This window comes from Balaenoptera musculus, chromosome 16 (assembly GCF_009873245.2).
Source record: "Balaenoptera musculus isolate JJ_BM4_2016_0621 chromosome 16, mBalMus1.pri.v3, whole genome shotgun sequence".
In the NCBI taxonomy this organism is placed as follows: Eukaryota; Metazoa; Chordata; class Mammalia; order Artiodactyla; family Balaenopteridae; genus Balaenoptera; species Balaenoptera musculus.
Genome location: NC_045800.1, coordinates 80826442 through 80847696, shown reverse-complemented (window position 1 = coordinate 80847696; position 21255 = coordinate 80826442). Strand labels below are relative to the sequence as shown.

General features: G+C 41.3%; 1 protein-coding gene across 6 annotated transcripts in view; it reads right to left on the bottom strand.

The window, feature by feature from the left end:
* TARBP1 (TAR (HIV-1) RNA binding protein 1) overlaps positions 1-21255 on the bottom strand; it is a 63964-nt gene that overhangs the window by 9515 nt on the left and 33194 nt on the right. For all 6 annotated transcript variants that reach the window (XR_005016801.1, XR_005016798.1, XR_005016800.1 and 3 more), the window contains 11 exons: positions 18652-18761; positions 15289-15450; positions 12921-13108; positions 12227-12488; positions 11931-12119; positions 10371-10552; positions 10123-10194; positions 8654-8774; positions 7698-7808; positions 6960-7109; positions 1381-1467 (listed from right to left, as the gene is read on the bottom strand). Coding sequence is in view for 2 of the 6 variants with exons in the window: in XM_036828481.1 (XP_036684376.1) it covers positions 1381-1467; positions 6960-7109; positions 7698-7808; positions 8654-8774; positions 10123-10194; positions 10371-10552; positions 11931-12119; positions 12227-12488; positions 12921-13108; positions 15289-15450; positions 18652-18761 (1634 nt within the window). In the remaining 4 variants the exon portion in view is untranslated. The remainder of the gene's footprint in view (positions 1-1380; positions 1468-6959; positions 7110-7697; positions 7809-8653; positions 8775-10122; positions 10195-10370; positions 10553-11930; positions 12120-12226; positions 12489-12920; positions 13109-15288; positions 15451-18651; positions 18762-21255) is intronic.

Here is a 21255-nt window from a genome sequence, read left to right as displayed (position 1 = left end):
GTGGAAACCAGATGGGCTCAAACTTTTAATAGAGTATCAGGAGCTACCTTAATGCTCCTACCAAATGGCTCGTGTGTAAATGTTACTGGGATGCACCATGCTAAGAGCCCTGCAATAGTACAGTTTCTTGTCTATCTTACTTCTCTCAACAGACTGCAAGCAAATCTCTTCCCTGCATATTTAAAACAGAAAGATAACAACTGCTATTATGTGATGCTAGAGCTCTCTTAACTCTTACCAGAAAGGTGTTAACCCAAGTTTTCACATAAGTATAACTAACACACTGCCATCTGGCTGACAGGCACTGTAACACACCATCAATTTTAAGATATTATCATGGTTTTTGAGGTTAAAATGTGGTGGGGAGAAAGCCCTGTTCTTAGGATTGATGAAATAGGTTAACAACGAAATCTGATTGTTACCGTGCTTAAAGGCAACACTTTGAAAAATTCTAGGAAACCTATCCCCCCAGTATTTTTACCTCACTTTCAACACTAAACAACATTTATTTCAGACAGCTGACCACTGAACAACAGGGGTTTGAACTGTGCAGGTCCACTTATACGTGGATTTTTTTCACTAAAGACGTACTGCAGTGCTACATGATCCTCGGGTGGTTGAATCCACAGATACAGATGAGGAACCTTGTATTACGGTGACCGTAAAGTTACGTGTGGATTTCCCACTGCGCAGAGGGTCGGTCCTCCCAACTCCTGTGTTGACCGAGGGTCAACTGTGTTAAGTTTCTCCCAGTTTGCAACATATAAGTACATTCTATGTAGATCCAATAATATAGAATCTTGCTCTAAATCTTTACCAGCAGGTTTTCCTGAATTCTCCTCAGTTGCCATAGTGATTAACCAGAATTAGCTAAGATCTCTACTTATCTAGGGAAGATGCTTTAAACCTGAGAAAGATGAAGAACTGGCTTTCACACTCTGAATAATGACAGTCATTTTATATAAACCTTCAATAACACAATGGCTTTTAATACTCTGACCATGAGTTTCTTTGTACAAGCATTTGTTAAATAACTCTGCCAGCCAAGGAACAGTTAAATGCAATAAGGGAAGTCTTATTTAAATAATCTTACGTAAATACTTGTATAAAGTTAAGCATCCTATCATTAAAAGTTGCCCATTAATTTGTCTAGAGATTTAACATGTGCTCAGGCGTTATCTCAGTGTGTGTGTGCCCGTGGGTAACACCTTATTGTGCATTTGTGTCTAAGTGCGTGTGCCATTAGGAGGGGAGCGGAAGGGAAGGGGAGAAATTGCAAAACACACAAGGACTACTCTACATGAAAACGATTAGTACAAATGTATAAGTTCTATTTTGATAGTCAAGTCTGAACTCTTCTTAAAAACAATATAAACTCACCTTTTCTGGAATATTTTCAGTAATGATGTCCAAATGCGACAAAGCTGATAAAAATGTACAAATGCTTGTTTTAAGGTTTTCTTCACCCTGAAAATAAATCAGATACACGGAACAGTCATTCAAGGCTGCCGCGAGCCCGTGCACATCAAGGCACCGGGCCGGACGCTTGGGGCCCAGGCCGTGAGGCCGGCTACTCCCCGACGCAGCCACGGCCTGGGTGGGGTTAGAGGAGGAAAAGTGAGAAAGGACAGGAACGTCCCAGAGCCAAACGCCCGCACACACAACACTCAGCAGACGCACGCCCGCTAACCACTCAGGCGAGGAGTAACTGGTGGGGACCGGGGCGAGCTCACTGCAGGGAGAGAAGGGCTGGCTGGAGAAAGGGGGGGTGGGCAGGGGAACAGGAACGAGGAGGAACAGGTGAAGGTGAGCAAGATGAACAAAGACAGGCAAGCGGGAGGCAAAGGCCCCCGTGCGGAGGGGAGCGGCAGAGCTTAAATGGAGCCCTGCAGCTGCTTCAAAAAAGCCTCAATGAAACGCTACTTATAAGAGTGTTCAACTGGAATTCGGAAACCTTCCCAATGATAGTGACTTGGAATTACACATTATTTTAATGATAAAAGACTGACGGACGCCAGGTAGACTGGAAAGAGACTACAGACACCACAGTTCAGAAACTGTTCCAAAAGGCGAATCAGATGATTAATTCCTTTATGTAACTTGTAGTTACTGACTGTCTTCCATGGACCAGTTACTGTGGCAGAAACAGAGGAAAACAAAAATAGATAAGATTCCTGCCTTCCTGGAGCTTACGGTCTAATGGAGAGGAAAGACAAAATCAAACCAGACAATAAATTAAAATTCCCATTATAAAAAGAACTATTTATGTGCTACAAAAACCTACACTAAGGGGATCTAAACTACTCAGGGAGGTAGAGAACTGCGATCTGAAGGAAGAGAAGCAGCTACGCAGGCAAAGAGGAGGAAGAACAGAAGAGGTCAGAGCGGTCCTCGGCCACGTGGGGGGGGGGGCCCGATGAGGCAAGCTGTCCGGTAATCAGGCCCTAATGCAGCCCCGCCCAGCTGGGGGGCTCGGTCCCGCCACCTGCTCTGGCCGACGAGCAGCAGGGCGCGATCAGAGGCTGGGAAAGCGTGGGTACACCAAGACGCGTCCTCCTGGAAGGCCCGTCCTTGGAACCCTGAGCAACCACAGAGAGAGGTGCAGAACCAGCGGTGCCTGGCACCTCGGCTGTCCCCACTGCTGCAGCCAAGGTGCCCAGCACGTGGCCGAAGAAGCCGTTTGCAGGTCCCAGCCCAGTGGACACCACATGCACAACAGCCCAGCCGGTCCAGTCAATCCAGAAGCTGGAAACATAGCAGAGTGTTGTTGTTCACACCCCTGGCCTTTGGAATGTTCCAGCAACAGAAAACTGAGCCCATCCATGCATCCATGACTCGAGTGCAGAGGTGGGGACGTGGGGGCACACGGACTGGACGGGGAGGAGGGCACAGACCACGTGAGACCTGCAGGCCACTCAAGACTTCGGTCTTTGTTCTGAGAGCAGCGTTTTAAGAAAGTGGACGACCTGATCACATTTTCATTTTGAAGAACCTGCTCTGGCCTCGGTGTGGAGAGCAGACTGAAAGGGAGGAAGAGGGGACGCAGGTGGTCCACCGAGGGGAGCAGTGCAGTGGACGATGCAGCCTGGACCAAGGCCAAACGCAGAGACGGGAGGTGGTGACTGAGAAACACTCGGGAGGTAAGACCGACAGGATCTGGTCCAGAGTCAGGAAAAGCGCTGAGTTCCCTGCTTTGTGCAGCTGTATAGACGGTGGTGCTGTTTACAATAGTAGAAAAAGATCAAGTTTGGGGCAAAAATAAGGCACCTGCTGTCAGACATCCAAGTTTTAGATGATTTATAAACATTCAAGAAGGATGTCCGCAGCGGGGGTCAGCAAAGCTTTGTGTAAAGGACCAAACAGTGAATAAAAATACAGCTGTGAGGTCCACACAGTCTGTTGTGAACAGTCGACTCTGTCCTTTCAGCTCAAACACAGCCATGAACGATATGTACTGATACGTGAACGGGCATGGCTGTGCGCCACCAAACGTGGCCAGGCCGGGAGTGGCTGCAGTCAGCCTGATGGAGCACTTAGGGGAACATGTCTGGAAGAGAGAGAGACATTATCGGGTCATTCACGTCAGATGATAAGTGAATCCATGACCCAGACAAAACTGACTATAAAACAAGGAGAAATTAAGGAAAGAAGGCAGCCCAGCCTTGAGAAGCACTAACATTTAACAGCTGGGGATGGAAGGAAATGCCCAGAAAGGACACAGAAAAGAGGAAACAGAGGGGCAGGAGGGACCAGGGAAGTGTGCTACTGCACCAGGAACAAGGAGGTCGTCTGCAGCATGGATGGATGTGGAGAAGCAGGAGGAGGCTGACCACCGACCCTGGCAACAGGGTCGTCTGAGAAGTGACCGAGCTGGAGGTGGGTCCGCTGGATCGAACTGTGGGCGAGGAGAGCATGAAAACCCCGAAACTGTGGCATACAGACACTTCTTTCAGCAAGTCTGGCTCTGACAGGGTAGGGAGATAGGTGATTATAGGCGTCCTCTACAGAGCAGCTCAGTGTAAATACCCGTAACAATGGATGAGAAACCATCTGGTTAAGAAGGGGAGACTAGGTATAGGAGAGAGACTGAGGGCTAAGGTTCCTGAGAAGGCAGACAGGAAGAGAAGCCAGAGAACAAGCAGAGGAATTACCTCAACAGCAGATTCAGGTCCTTGATGATAAAGGAGGGAAGCAGTCTTGGGTGGATGTGGACAAGGTATTGGGTTGGCCAAAAAGTTCGTTCGGGTTTTTCCAGAAGATGTTATGCCAAAACCTGAATGAACTTTTCGGCCAACCCTATATATTTATTTGCGTGACTGCTCTTGAGAAGGTAAAGGTATTCCTATGCGATGACTGCTATTTTCTCGGAAACATAAAAGCTAAGGTCACCTGCTTCAAATAAAGGAGGAAAAGGGTGTAGTGGACACTGCCTGTTTTGGGGTATCTATTCTGAATCCCCTTCCAAGTTCAGGGAATTCTTCACCTTATAGGTCTTGTGAGAAGCTGGAAATGCCAGACATTCATTTTCCCAGCCTCCTTGCAGCTAAGAGAAGTCACCTGACCTGGACCCAGGGACGCCTGCCCTGAATGCTGGGTTGAGAACCCGTTACCCAGAGAGGCAGAGCCCACAGAGAACCCACTCCGTGCAGGCGGCAGAGGCGGCAGGCGGACGGCTGGCCAAGGCTGCAGCACTGCCGCGATGGCACCAGGCGTCCCGTGGGGTGAAGCAATGGCCCTGGTGGACCTGCTCTACGGCACGCCTGTGGCTACAGTTCTGGAAACCACTGAGCCCCACCTTGTTCCTGCCTATTTTCCAAGCTGGATTCTGCAGCTTTCTGGGCGTTGTGTAAGCTACCTCACTTCCCCCATTTCCGCTGTTTTTCATCCCTTTGATTCAATCCGCAAACGTTTTACTTGCTTACAGTGAAAAACCCTGACTGATGTCCACAAGGAAAAGATGTGAAGAGAATATACCAGCTCTGAGAGCTCTTTATGGAAAATGAGAGACTGAGCAGAGTGGAAAAACAGGACGGTACTGGTGGCTTGACCAGGGACAGGAGAGTCAGGGAGGCTGGAAGCACACCAGAGCCAGGGGCCTTCCGTGAGAATTTCTGAGGCAGCGCCCACCCGCTTGAGAGCAGACAAATCAAGCAAGATTGATAAAGCAACAGGTCTGAGAAGCAATGCAAGGAAAAAATGTCAAAGTATGTTTCTTAATTCTATGGACATGAAGAGGAGAAGGAAGAGACAGGAGAGGAACCCTGGAACAGTGAAGACGAACGTGGCTTCTGAAATGAAACAGACATGTGAATTAGAGCTCTGTCGTTTCTTAGTGGTGTGACAAGTTACTTAATCTCTCTGGACTTCAGTTTTTTCACTAAGTAAAATGTAAAAATTCCGACCTACTTTTCAGGATCATTGTGAAGGTGGTGCCGCCATGCTTATAGTAACACCCAGGTTTCAGGAGAGGAGCCTGGGACAGTGAAGGACCGCGGTGCGTGCGTGCGTGTGTGTGTGTGTGTGTCAGGGATTTCAGGCAAGGACACGCTCGTCAATTTCATGTTATACAGGATGAAGTTTGAAGTGATTATGTGAGAGGGCCTAGGAGATGGCTGGGATGCAGGGAACCAGCAGAGACAGGGTGTACACAGCAAAGGGAGTACAGACAGAGAAGGACAAGGGACTGCAGAAGGGATCACCACAGTGCACAGTGAGCTGCAGAAAAAGCAACAGTCAACGAGAAAGGCTGCACGGCAGTAAGGAAGATGAAGACAAAAGACAAGGCTGTTTGTAGCTGCACATGAAGCCCTCAACGTGCGCCTTCTGAAGATGCGGCAGAGCCCAGTGGTTTAAGAAGAGCAAGAGAGAAAGGCGAAGACACTCACTCTCGAAGTTTAATAGAAGGAAAAGAAGACACTAGGACGACGGCCAGATGGAGGAAAAGTCAACAGAATAAGAGTGAAGAACTCAGGGTAAAGTCACAGAAGGAAATGCACATAAGGACACAGATACAGATGAGGAAGAGAGAACAACAGTTTCTCCCACTGAAACAGAAAGGAAGAAGCAGAAAGAGATACTTTTCACACACAGAAGGCAAGGTCATTTACCGAGAAAGGGAAGGGTGAACTTGGGAACCAGCAGAAAATACTCGAGGCAAGTATTTAGAACTGATGTTTGGGAACAACTTGCTATTTGTCAGGAAGCCCGCAACTGCAGACTCTATCCCTAATCTTAGTACCGATGCCTTAAAAATGATTTTCAAGATATAAGAATGTTGGGGATGGGGTGTCAGAGGTGAGCGTGAGGCTACAGAGGAGGTAAGAATGGAAACGAACTGACACTTGCTTTTGGCTGGGTGGTAGGGGTTCCCTTCTACTCTCTCTGCTTTGGTTATATTTGAAATTTCCCTACTAAGAAATTCTTTAAAATGTAAGGAATGCATTTAATTCCTCACCATTCTTAATTCCTCATCATTCTTTATTTTTGTTGTTTTTTTTACTTTTTTGGCTGCACCCTGCAGCATGTGGGATCTTCGTTCCCCGACCAGGGATCGAACCTGCGCCCCTGCATTGGAAGCACGGAGTCTTAACCACTGGACCACCAGGGAAGTCCCCAATTCCTCATCATTCTTATCTCTAAGATCAAACAAAGACACTGCTTGGTAAATAAACATGTAGAAGGCACCTATTTCCCTTACTTCTTAATAACGGAAGCCTTTTCCATCTTTGTTTTGTTGGAATAGAAGAACTCTCAAATAAAAAGTATGCTATACTCAAGATAAATGCCAGGGCTTTCTGTCTCCTAAATTAATTCAAATCCTGCAAAACACAATTTAGGATGTCAGTACATTAGAAGCAGGGCAACTGACAGCCAGAAAACTATTAAAGTGAAACAATCTCCCAGCATAGCTAAGATCTTTTCTTCATTAAAAAAAATTATGAAAAATCTCCTTTACTTACGTAAGAAAAACAGTCCCAGAACTTTGGAAGAAATTGAGGGAATTTATGAAGAATCAATATAATAATCCATTCTATAAAATATTTTATGGATGCTTGATTACTGATGAAACCAGCCTGGAAAATCTTGTCAATAATTCTATTCAAGAAATTCTGAGAAAAATAAAGCACACAAATTAAACTGTTATGGTTATTGATTTTAAAAAACTTATTTTTATTGAGCTATCACTGACATATAACGTATAAGTTCAGGTGTACAACACGTTGATGTGATGATACGTTTACAGATCGCAGTATGACTACCACCTTAGCAGCACTGGCCTCTATCATGTCACATAGTGATTTCTTTTCTGTGGTGGGAAAAATTAAAATCTATTCCTTATCAACTTTGAAAATGGTTACTAATTTTAATTAAGAAACAGTCACTATTTAAAAAACAGCTTAAAGTTTTATCGTGGCATATGAGACTTTAAACGGTTAAAATATTACAATAAAATACTGAGGGGAAAAATATATTAAATGGGGCCATGTAAATCAGTTTCCAATTTATTTCTACAACACCTAATTGCCTTAGTATTCTATTAAAAAAACTTCTGAATAAACTTCAATTTTAAGAACTGAAGTATAAATTTTAAGCAGATGACTTTCTCAATTTTAAAGCAGCACATGACAGTTTCTACTACATAGTTTATTCATATGAAAACATTATGCTTAAATGCACGAATGTAATAAATGTTATACCTGATCGAATCTGGGGAGAAGTACAAGCAGAGTCTGCCATATTCGGTTTTTCACTCTATGTTGTTGAGAATTCACATAGTATCGAGTTCTTGACTTGGACACCAATTCATCCTTGTGGGGGGGAGAGTGGGACCAATATTAAATTACCTACTGAATTTGTGATTAATGAAAACAAAATCAATGACAACTTCAAGTTTAAAAAGTATAAACTAGGCATAGGAGCCTGTTATACTCCAAAAGGCAGAAGGATAAGAAAGACACTTTCTTATGATACTTTTTCCAAGTTTAACTTATCTGCTTTTTTTTAAAAAAAAAAAGTTTTCTTATTCTTAATTAATTAATTAATTAATTAATTTTTATTTCTGGGCCATGCCGTGCAGCATGTGGGATCTTAGTTCCCTGACCAGGGATCGAACCCATGCCCCCTGCATTGGAAGCGTGGAGTTAACCACTGGACCACCAGGAAGTCTAAACTTATCTGCTTTTAAAATGAGAAAAGGAACCATACAAATTTACATAGTAAAAAAAGTACTTGAAAATATACTTCTCTTTCCTTGTGCCCAGTTAAGGGGGTGACATGGGGTCACAGGGGTGGACTTTGCACTAAAAATTTTTTTAAGTTTATCGTATTTTAGTAAATAGTGACAGATCTGAAGAAAATATATTAGCAAGGGAATATAATGCCCCTTGATTGTGTAAGTTTGGAATAATGGGATCTGCAATTTGATACAAACACCACTAAGACAGGGGCACCTCAGTAAATGGACAGTGCAATGCCATCACCAGCCACAAGGCAACAGCAGCACGGAGTCCTTCTACATTAGCAGCGCTCTCCCCGGCTTTAATGGTCTGTGCTGTCTAAATTCAGCCAACTGCCAGGTTTACTTCTGTTACGTCACTGCTAGTGCTTGAACTGTTAAGTTAAGATACTTAAAGGTAAAATAAAGCATATTTACTTTTTCTAATAGCTTGATTGCAAGATCTTCCATAAACAACTTATGAGACATATTTGAGCCATCTAATAAACACAGGAATTTGACAGCACAAATTCTCACATAATGGTCCTCTCTTTTAGTACTAAAAAATATAAAATGATAGATTATGTTAATACATTTTCAAAATTAAAAAACACATTAGACATTAATTTCAAAATATCAAAACCTTCCAAAGTTTTCTAAAATTAAGTAGCTTCATAGCTTCATATTTAATGACAATGCATTTTAAATCAGGATAGACAGTGGAAGATAACAAACAAATACATCAACAGGAGATCCTGTACACAAAGTCTGAATGAGCACAAATTCACCCAGACTTCTGGAAAAACAACGCACACACTACTGATACTGGGTCAGTAATACCTTATCTGTGGACAAAACAGATCACAGCTCATGACACTGTTCCTGGAAGAGGACCACTGACACCTCCTGCTCAGGGGCAAGAACACACATCAACACCTCGACGCTGTCAACACTGTGTACTCTAAGTGCACGTCTCCAAGTGAAGGGCAAACTCAGAAAGCACTCACTGTGTGTGCTGAGCGTCCCAGCATTTTCAGTATCCAAATGGGGAAAAATAAATTCACTGAAATTGTTAATTAAGTATTTCCAAGTTCATTAAAACTATTATAATGTGAATAAATGTCATTTTAATTTAACAATATCTGTCTAGTAGAGATCAAAATATTCTGGAGACGTCAACTAAAAAAATTTCACTTATTGTTATACTATAACCAGCCAAGAAAACAAAAAATTAATTAAAATAATTGACAATGAAAAATGTATATATTTAATGAAGAGAGGCAGATTTAAAACATAGCTATGACTCTTAGAATAATAAACACTTTGTGGTAACTGTACACAATTGTCATTTGTTTTCCTAAACAAACTCTAAAATCAAAGTGAATCATGACAACACAATTTATTATCTTCTTTATAAACACCTATGCACAAAGTTTTGAAAATTATGTGAGAAAATAAAAACTTTTAAAAAAGCTCCAAAAAAATTATTTCAGCAGTTAGATAAGAATAGGCTTACCCCAGACATCAAAACTTTAGGGCCTATTCCAACAGTAATTTTATTTTTGCGTGAGCATAGTGACTTGTTAAACAGTGGATTTTAGCCAAAAAAAAAAATAAACTATGTGCGCTGATGATCACCCCTCCACCCAAATAAAGAAGAGGGATGGGGATTGCATGTTCCCCACAGTTATTTCCTTATTTATGCTGGACTTTGCACTAAATTTTTTTTAAGTTTATCATATTTCAGTAAATAGTGACAGATCTGAAGAAAATATATTAGCAAGGCAATATAATTTCTAACACAATTTGGAAGGCTCATGCAATACCTTATACAGAATGTTTCTCATATGATGTTATATTTTGAATGCCGCATTTATATCAAGATATGGAGGACCCACCATACTTACTTTTCAATAACCATGTTCGCTGCACACTCATGCCCAAGATTTTCTATGAAGGTCTGTACATCCTGAATAAGTCTTTCCATAAAACACATGTGACAAAGAACAACAAGTTTTAGAAGAAAAAAATGAAAGTCCCAAATTAAAAATTAATCAATATTCTTCTAACTGAAAGCCTTAAAATAAAGACCCAATTCTACCCAAATAGACACTTAATGTAAGTTATGTGAGGCTGAAATAATGGCATCTTTTACCTTTGATCACGCCGAAACACTGTTCCAAATATACACGCCTCATAGACAAGTTCGCTGTAATTTTTAGCAGTAGATAAAGACACATTTGAAGCAGAAACTATCCAAGATTTGCAGCAATAACTTATCAATATATTGAAGACTCCAGTTTTTATAGTAGACATTTCAATTATCCTGTACATAATCTGGAATGAAATAACAATAGTTGCTTTATCCTTTGACCAATTTTTTTCAAAAAAAAAAAAAAAAATTCATGTTGCTAAAAACTGTTACTTGAATGCCTTCAAATGGTAGTTTCAACATAACCATAAATAGAGTCTAAAAAATTAAAAATTCTTTACTGTTTGCAAGATGCTACCCATTCACAGAATGCTAATTTTTCATTTCTTAATACTAAAAATAAATAAAATTTTACTGATACTGATATTCACCCAGAACTATCCCAGAGGAACAACTGCCCAGAGTGATAGAATGAAAGGGAGAAAAAACGCCTCACCCTTGACATTTTCAGTTTTCTTTGCACTTGCCAGGGGCCTCCCTTTCCTCAAAACAAAAGAGGCCCCACTCTCTAAGTGTGTACCGTGGGTCAGGAAAGGACACAGAGACAGCAGGGTAATAAATGGATTTATTTTCCATCTTCCCCTTTGGATAAGGAGTGTATGTGAATCTGAGGCATGATGGAATTCCATCACCGTATGTTCCCTACTACGTATCAGTGACTGTAAACACAAATGCCTCCAGAAACCAGAAAGACCTTTGGATAGGTTATATTCAGAGAAATATTTCCTTGAACAAGAAAAGCAACAGCACAGATGCACTGACACATGGCACATGACGTTTGCCCTCAGGGTCCAGGAGAAATCAAGCCATGGTCTGGAATGGAGCAAGAGAAAGGGTGTGCCCCACCTGGATGGGCCAGGGACCAGTCACCGCCAGGCCACTGCTGTCATGTAGCAATGACCAGTGCTGCCAGATCATGCAATTTTCCAAGAGAAGAGGAAATACAGGTTTTCATGCAAATTTCCCAATTCTTAGAAGCTGGCAACTAATTCAAAAAATTTTAATTTGATTATATGAACCAAATATGTTTGTAAGGCAGATGTGGTTCATGGGCTACCACTGTGCACCTACTTCTTTACATCTAACAGATTTTCTTGTTCTTACTCATGACACTGAAGAAGGTTCAAAATATTTACTGACTGAATAAATAAATAACAACAAATCTAATATGTAATTACAAATATAACTGTCTTCTTCATGTGCTACAGGTCACACAAATTAAAATGAAAACAAAAAGTTCCCTCTTTTTTCTAAAATCATCAGATTCACAGAAACAGAAAGTAGAACGGTGCTTGCCAGGGGCTGGAAGGCGGCAGGGGGGCAGGGGGGGAAGGGGAGATGCTTAATGGGGACAGAGCTTCAGTTCCACAAGGTGAAAAAGTTCTGGGGGTCTGTCACAATTATGTAAATATAGTTAACACTACTGAACAGTACACTTAAAAATGGTTAAGATGCTACATCTTATGTTATGTGTTTTTCAATCCCAATTTTTAAAAAAGTTACCTCTTTGATTTTGAAATATGCCTGGCCCTTGATTTTTGCAGCAATGGTAAGAACTTTGGGATCAAAAACAAACTGAACAAAAGCTTTTAAATTAGACCAGAATATCAGCTGAGTGTTGCTTAAAGAAGCTATGATTTTCCAAGCCATGTCAAAAGACACTATGCAGAGAGATTCAGAGGAGGTCAGAAGCTGGTAGGGAAAAAAAAAAAAGAAAGAAATACATAATTATCACAATTTCAGAAACTGATGGTCTGTTCTTATGGTTATTCTTCAATTCAGGTCTCACTGTATCTTACCTTGGGAACCAAAATTTTCATGCAGTGGAACACAGGTAAAACTTGATCAGAAGGAAGAATTGTGAGGGCTTCTAGTGCGGACTGCAAAGTCCTTACTGGCATTTGAACAGCAGGTAGAATGGGTTCCAGAATTTCATCCTCTGAGGCTGGTATAAGGGTGTGATATTTTTTCAACAAGAAAGAGAGGCAGACCCACTGATCATGAATATATTGTGCAACTATTTTCCCCCATCCTTGGGAAGATGATGACTCTTCAAAAAAACTGAGACAAAAAATAAAGTCACTACCCCATCCTTCTTTAAGTCTGTCTCAATTTCTTTTGCAGGTAGTAGTACACTATCCTTACAAGGGGAGAAATTAAACAGTCATTATTAAATATCCTGTCTACCAAAAAACAAGGAAACCGCATAAACCTCAATTTCCTAACTACACTGAAAGTAGGTACTTGCACTCACTTTAAATGATTCACTGAAAACTAAATGCAGAAAAGTTAATGGGTTTCCAGTAATAGGGATGAATAATTTGATAATATGTTATCATCCTGAATGAAGCCTCATCTTGAAGCTTCCGTAACCCTTCACGTAAGGTTGAGCGATCACTAATTATCTCAATGACTCAAACAAAAATGGATTTTTAAACATTAGCAAAAAAGATGCCTTTCATGTATATGCTGCTCTCCAAGGGGTGAACACACCTGCCGTCCTCCTCTGTGTGGGGCTTCTGCAGCGTCTGATTGAGCTGGAGGGAGGAGAGGAACCTTTCCGTGGCTCCCGCATCCTGAGAGTCCAGCTGTAGCTCTGGCTTCTGGTCAGTGGCCTCACACACCGTGGCCAAGGCAGCCATACTAACAACTCTCTGAATCTGTCTACCCAGCGTCGGTTCCTGGGGAGGAAATGGGACAATCTTTTACTGAACATAAGCAAATCCTAACCAATAAGGACCTGGGCTCCCAGTCTATGGGAATCTCATGCCCTCCTTTCCCTCTTCGTGCCTGCTACTGAATATCAGAGGAAATAAAAGGAAATCCAATATACGTCACTCAGTTTACCATTTCTGTACAGACTGGTGGCAAACAAACAAAGTGGCAATAAAAATTCAGCAATTCAGACTAAAAGACAATGTGGATACAACGTTCCTATGGGTGAGTCTTATTTCAACTGTTTGGCTAAAGTAGACTTAAAAAAAAAAAAAAGACTCCTGGCATAGATACAAACAACCCCTTCAGTCAGCTGTACGCTGCTTTTGGTGACACAGCACAGCAGTTAAGAGCCGGACTCGAACCACATGGCCTAGGTCTGGACCCTGGCTCTGCACTTACCACCAGCTGACTGTGGACACACTACACCTTGGTTTACTCATCTGCAAGATGGGGACAGTAACAGAATCTACTTCACAGGATTATTGTGAAGATTAAATAAATCGGTTATTTCACGTAAAGCACTTGGAACTCTACAGGCAGGAGCAGAAAGGAGGAAACCAAGACAGCCTGGCTTTGTTCTTACAGAGAGAAAGTCAATAATCTCAACCAAGAAGCCAGGAGTGGCGGTAAGAACCTAGATAGGGAAAATACTCCCCTGAGAGACCAAAGCAGTTCTCCCAAATACCGCCCACCGGTGACATCTCTACAGAAAGGAAACTTCTACTACTTATTTCATACCTTCCCTCACCACCACCACAGAAAATCAAGGATCTCTGCAGATAAATTTTACTTAGCAACACTGCCAATATAGGAAATAAAATTTAGGGCTACTTTTGAGCCAATACGGTCCCTATTAACCGTAAAGTAATTCAGTGAATTAGTAAAGAAAGTAAGCCAATCTTTAAAAATTACTGTGGTATGGTTCACATTTCTGATCTACATTCAAAACTCACAATGTCCTTTTGTAACACTAATACACTAATATGCAGTAGACAGGATGCTGAAATATTAATCAGTCCTCCTTATAATTTTCTTTTAATACAGTTCTTGAAAACTACTTTAAAAATTAGATTATTAAAGCAATCAAGTAGCTATTTTAATTAGCAGCCCAGACTAGACTATGATTCAGCTCAAATTTTTAAAACCCTTACCATGTGTGTTAAGTGAAAACAGCTAACATTTACTGAGGACTTTCTATGTGCCAGGTACTGTTCTAAAGGTTTACCATGCATGAGCTTGCTTTAATTCTCACATCAGCCTTATAACCCTTATTTCGCAGGTGCAGTAAATGAAGCACAGAGAGGTTAAGTAAGTTCCCCAAGGTCACACAGCTAGCAAAGATAAAGCCAGGATTCACAACCAGGAAGTCTAACTCCAAAGCCTGTGCTCATAACCACTATGCCTTATTATATCATGTTTCAGAAATGCCTCTAGGTCCTAAAATCTAGTGGAGAAGACATATACACATAAATTATTCCAAAAACAAGTAAGATGGAAAAAAAACACAAAGATGGAGGCATAAAGAGCAACAGATAAATGAAGAAAAGAATGAGACACTGATCAAATTTCATTTAAGAGAAAATGTAACTTGAGCTGGGACGAAAAGGATGCACCAGATACTGACAAGTGTATGTTGAGGGGAGGGCGCTCTCAGTGGAAGGACCAGACACAATGGAAGCCCAGATGAGGCAGGATATGGCACGTGCTTGTGATCTGTGAAGCTCCCTATGGTGGCCTAGCGTGACTGCAGCATAGGGGGCTCTGTGGAAAGGAAGGGGAGACGCTGTGAACAACTGGGCTAGAAAATGAGGTAGAAATCCAAGCACGGAGGCTCTGGACACAGGACTGGTGAATCTGGACACATTAACATGTCCCTTACTGGTACCCAGGCGAAAGACCTAGTGAAAATCCACTATCTGTATCTAAATGATTTTACTATTGCAGTCACCACACCTTTGTTGTGCACCTAATATTATGATAGGAGTCCCAATCTTCCTCAAATATTATGAACAAGGGATATTATTTTCAAAATTAAATTTCAGCAGATGCTTTTTATGTATCAAAATATTGTCTAATAGTCCAATATGTATTCTGCGTATGCCTTACTCAACATAATTACAAGCCTTGAAGCAAAGAGGATTACCTGTCCACGGTCCATCTCTTGAAGATGCCGAATGGATGCGTTTTTCAAAGGAGAAATAACTCTCCAAATAGGGTTGCCTCTTTTCCACCCAACCTTCAAGTGGAGATTTATAAGTTCAGTTAATACCATCAGGTACAAATGGCAACGATCCAGATCTGAAACCTAAGAGAAACCATAAAACACTTAACAAGCAAGGTTCATGATTTTCACAAAGCTATGAGAGTTTACGCAGGAAATAAATTAGTTTATCTAAAAGTACTGAGAGACGACATTGATGAGAGGAGAAGTCATCTCTTCCAAGAAGCCTTCCATCAACTCCCCAGGCAGAGCTAAGCACGTCCTCCTCTGTGCTTAGACGGTGACTCTGCATTCAGCACGACTTACTCAGCTGGCTCCCCACCTTGATTATGAGACCCTGGAAGGCAGAAACTATGTCCTACCAATTCTTGCATCCCAGGCTAACACATCATAAATAATCACAATAACAAGTGTAGCAACTGCCACTGCCACTTCCTTTGCTTCAGGCAGCTTTAATACTCCATTCTCACAAGGAATGGTCACTGTTCCACTTTCCTAAGACTAAGTTCAGAGAGGTTAAACAACTTACCCAGCACATCAGAGCTAGTAAGCGGGATGGGGGGCAGGGAAGGGGACAGAATTAAAGGCAGGGCTTCTCAACTCATAGACACAGGCAGACTGGGTTCGGTCCAGCTCTATCATCACCAGCTCTGTGACCTACTGCAAGTGACCTAACTTCTTTGGGCCTCAGATTCCTTACCTGTAAAATGGGGAGGGTAGTATCTCTCCATCACAGGGTTTTTGTTGAAAGAATCAAGTGAGAGAAAGCATTCTGAAGGGACTGGCCCTGAGTGGTAGCCCTGCTTATTATCGCTGTGCCAATCACTCTACCCTCAGGCTTCCGTGGCACACAGGAAGCACAGAATTCATTCAGTTTATCAGTTTTTACTGAGCAACGCTTAGATGCCAGGCGCTTTGCCGAGCGCTAGGATACAATGCAGAGAGAAGGGAACAATGCCAGTGCTTGGTGCCAAGACTGAACACAGGGGGTGAGAGTGAGGGATAAAGCTGCCAGGATTCCCAAGTTTTAGGCTTGAAGAAACCGGCTGGATCATGTACATCCACCGAGAAGGGAACCTGGGGCGGGGGAAGGCGGATAACCTGCAGGAACGATACGGAGTTCAGTTTTAAATAGCGTATATGGGGGAAATTCAACCGGAGTTGTCAAACGGCAACTGGGTGAATGGGTGCTCACCTCAGAAGGTCAGTCTGAGGCAGAAACGAGTGTGAGGGGCCCTGGCATAACTAAAGCTGGGGATGCCGATGAGGTCCCCTAGACAGGAGAGAATGAGAAAAGGAGGGGCCCGGGCCAACCTGAAAAACGCTGACTTCCAAGGCTACGCAGCAAAGAATGGACATTCATGGGAGTAACGGCCGGAGGGATGGGAAACAACAGGAAGATGATGTCATAAACGCCAGCGTTTCAAGGCGGAGGCGTCAACAGTGTCCATTGGGGCGGAGGGGGGTCACGAAAAACACGGTCTGAAAAGCATCGCCAGGTGCAGGACAAAGGAGCCACTTCTACTCAGAGGAGCTGAGGGGTTTGTTTACAGACCAGCTCACAAAGGGAAGGAAACAGGGTACCAGAAGGAACGCGGAATTGAGCGGGTTCTTGTTAGATGAGGGACCCTTAAAGCTGTTTCAACGCTCACGGAGAGAATCCAGGAGGAAAGGAGAGGTGAGAAATACAAGAAAGAGAGAGGCTGATCAACAGGGTAAAGCCGCTGAGCAAATGGGAGAGGATGAGATCCAGACCGCCTTCCTCTCCTGTAAGGGAGGGAAGGCGGGGAGGATGGTTTCAGGGGTGGGTGAGGCAGACACAGGGCAGTCTGAAGCGGGGGTGACGCCGGCCCAGGCTGCTGTTTCCTCTGTGAAGTGAGGGGGACGGTTCAGCTCTCCCTGATTCACGGCCCCGTGCGGGTAGCTTGAAATCAACCACGGAAACTGATAAACACTACAAATCAGGGCTTTTCCCCCAAGAGCCAGTTGTTAGATACTGACCATCACGCTGCTGAGGGGAAGGAAAATGCGGGAAGAGATTTTTTTTAAACTCTAATAAGCTACCAAACAAATGTGCCTAATTGGGAATTCTAATACCTAATGTATTAAAGAGTGGATTTTTCAAAATAATTTTAAACTATTATATAATGAATTTACTTTTTAAAATCTTTCCATCTGAAGGATAAAATCACATTAACCTTTCCCTTTTTAAAGCAAATTTTAGCTTCAAATTCCAAACAAACGAAAACAGTTATGTTATATAACGGGTACATGGGGGTTCACTATACTTCTTTTGTGTATGTCTGAAAACGTCCACAATAAACTGGGAAAGTAATACTGATAACAATAAAGCAATATTGGAACAAAACAAGAAAAGTTACATCTTAATTAAATGCCTTCTTGGAAATGTAGGTGTAGCAAAACTACTATTAACAATTATTTACGAGAAATGCAAAAGAGAAACACTCCCCCCTCCAGAGGATTTTTTCTTTGCCTTCTTATCACAATAACTCAAGTCTTTCGGTATAAAACTTGTCTTTTTATATTTTCACACTTGCTTATCAGCTATCAAACAAATGTCCTTAATTGGATATTCTAATAAAAGTTGTTAAAATTAGTATGTTTTCTCACTCTATTGACAAGCTAATGATTGTGACTGCTTCAACATTTGTCCCTAGAGATTTCAAACACCCCCAAAATTAATAATAGGCATTTCTATAAAATTGATATTTTCAAAATATTCTTGAAGAAAGGGAGAAAACTTTCTTTCAGATGTCCTAGAAAGAACAAAGTGTGTGGACAGTAGAGACAGAGAAGACAGCTACATTCACAGAGCACCTTCTTTACCTCAGATCAATTGTTCCCAGCTCTAATTGCATTTCAGGATCACGTACAGAGCTTAAAAAATATGTGTGTATTGATACCTGATACCCAAATCCGCCAAGTCAGAATCTCCGGATACTGGGACCAAATATGCATTCAATATGCTAAGTACTTCAAATGTGTTTTACCATGTGACATTCTCTAAGCCCTAATAAGCAGATGTATTATCTCCACTTTGCAGATGAGGAAACTGAGGCTCAGAAAAGCTACAACTTTCCCAAGGTCAGTTATACAGACTGAACTGGAACTAGGAGACTCCAAAGCTTATATTTTTTTCTGCTCCCAAAGGCCGCTTTTTGAGAAACTATCACGTTAATTTTCAACTTAATACAGTGCCTGCCAGTCAGTAATCACTCAAAATATTGGTGAAAAGACTGAAAAGTTACTCCAATACATACTTACACTACTTAGTTCCTTCATAGTAAGTCTTCTGAGAATAAATTCCGAAATGCTCTCTGTGGTAGACATGACAAAGTTCTGAAGAAGAGTACACACCTCATCTGTAGGCGCAACTAAAATGATAGAAAAAAGTTTATTTGGTACAAAGTACACCCGACAGTCTAGTAAAAGCTCACCTATGTTAAGCGTATACATGAATCACTTACCAAAAATGAATTCTAACGATATAATAGTCATTAATACCATGGGGATATCTACAATTAATCTTAAAAATCACTTAGGCATTTTAGTTCTGGATACGATGCAACAAAGACACACTGCCCTCTCTCACTGAATTCAGCTACAAAACCTGGACGGAATATTCGAAACAGCCATTTGAAGACTCTGAAAGGCAAAAAGCAGCAGATGGATTCAGAAAGAAGTAACCCTGAACAGCAGTGAGTTTGCTCCTGTCCTCCTACAGACTGGACCCAGATGGAGAAGCGGTCAAGAAAGTGGGCAGCAGACTGGAAGCCCACCTTCTGGTCAGGGAATGAAAAAGGAGGATCTCAGAGAACCGGACGGTGAGTACTTAGGAGATTCCAGAGAGGGAGGCGCTCAGGAAAATGGCCCCAGCAAGTGGCTTATGAAGTGCTGGGCTCACCCCTGAGCTGCTAGGCCTGGATGTGATAATATTCAGCACGTCAAAGACTTTCAGAACGGAACTAACAGACAACTGCACAGGTCCCAGCCTGACCACCAGATGGAACACATGGGGCACAGGTCAAGATAGCACTGCAAAGGACATGAAAACAAAACTGACAGTGGAACCAGCACCCACAAAAGCTGGAACATCAGGAATTGAGGCCTAAACCAAGCCAGGCTGACTGTCTGCTACACAAAAATATCAACGTTGTCCACAGGATCTGACCAAGATCCAGGGTCTCACAACACAATATTCAAAATATCTAGGATACAATCGAAAATAACTGGGTATATGAAGCGTGAGCTATTCCCTATCTCACATGGGAAAAGAATCTACAAATGAAAACACCAAGATGATGGTGATATTAGAATAACCTGACCAAGACTTTAAAGCTATTAAAAAATGCTTCAACAATCAATCAACACATACTCTTGAAACAAATGGAAAACCAGAAAGTCTCAGGAAAGAAATAGAAGATATACACAAAAACCAAACAGAGATTTTATCACTGAAAGTACAATAACTGAAAATTTTAAAACTCACTGGATGGGATTAATAGAAAGGAGATGCAAGAGAAAAGAATCAGTGAACTTGAAAACAGATCAATAAAATATGCAATCTGACACGGTAGAGCCAAACTGCTGACAACCGAAAACAAAGAAACAATCTTGAAAGCACAGAGAAACAATTTATTACCTGGGGGAAAAACAATGTGAGTGACTACAGAGTTCTACTGAGAAACCATGGAGGCCAGAAGCAAATGGAACACTTTTAAATTGCTGAAAGAAAAGACCTATCAAACCAGAATTTTATATCCAACAAAAATATTATTCAGAAGGCAAAATAAAGACATTCTCAGATGAAGGGAAACTATGAGAATTCATTGCCAAGAAACTTGCTACAAAAGAAATATTAAAAGACATTTTTCGAACAAACGGTATACAATGCCACAGGAGAACATGGAACGTCAGGGATGAAAGAGCAAAAGAAACTGCAAATATCTTAGTAAATACAACAGACCATTCTCTTGAGTCTTTAAAATGTGTCTGATGGTTGACAGCAAAAAACATAACATTGTCCAGTAGGATTTTCAACAAGAGTAAATGTAAGATATCTGTAATAAATGGGGGAGAGGAGGTTAAGGGACCTATAAGGTAGTAACATTTCTATGTTAATTTTAAGTGGTAAAATATTAATTCTAAGCTGACTGTAAAAAGTATGTGCATCATAATCCCTAGAGTAAGAGATAAGTCCATAATTATAGTTGGGTTCAACAATCCTAAAATCAGCAAGAATACAAAACTGAAAAACACCATGAAGCTCTTGAATACAATTGAGATTTATAGAACACTCCCCCCAACAACAGCACACATACTCTTTTCAAGTGTACGTGGAATAGTCACCAAAATAAACCATACCTAGATCATTAAATAAACCTTAACAATTTTTTAAAAGTTGACATTGTACAAAGTATGCCCTTTTGACTAGAACAGAATTAAATTAAAAAGCAATAACAGAAAGACAACAGGAAAATCTCTATATACATTTCCAAATAATTCACAGGTAAAAGAGAAAGTCTCAAAAAAAAAACCCAGAAAATATTCTTAACTGAAAATACAACATACCAAAATTTGTGGGATGCAGTTAACAACAAAACTTAAGAAAATTCATAGCATTAGATGTCATTTTAAAAAAGAAGAGAGATCTAAAGTCAATCATCTAAGCTTCCACCTAAATGTCAATAAAAAGGCAAAATAAACCAAAAGCAAGCACAAAGACATAAACATAAAAACCCAGAAATCAATGAAATTGAAAAGAGAAAAATCAACAGAGAAAATTCAATGAAACCAAAAGTTGGTTCTTTGAAAAGGTCAATAGAATTGATAAACCACTAGCCAGTCTTAGAGAGACAGAGAGAGAGC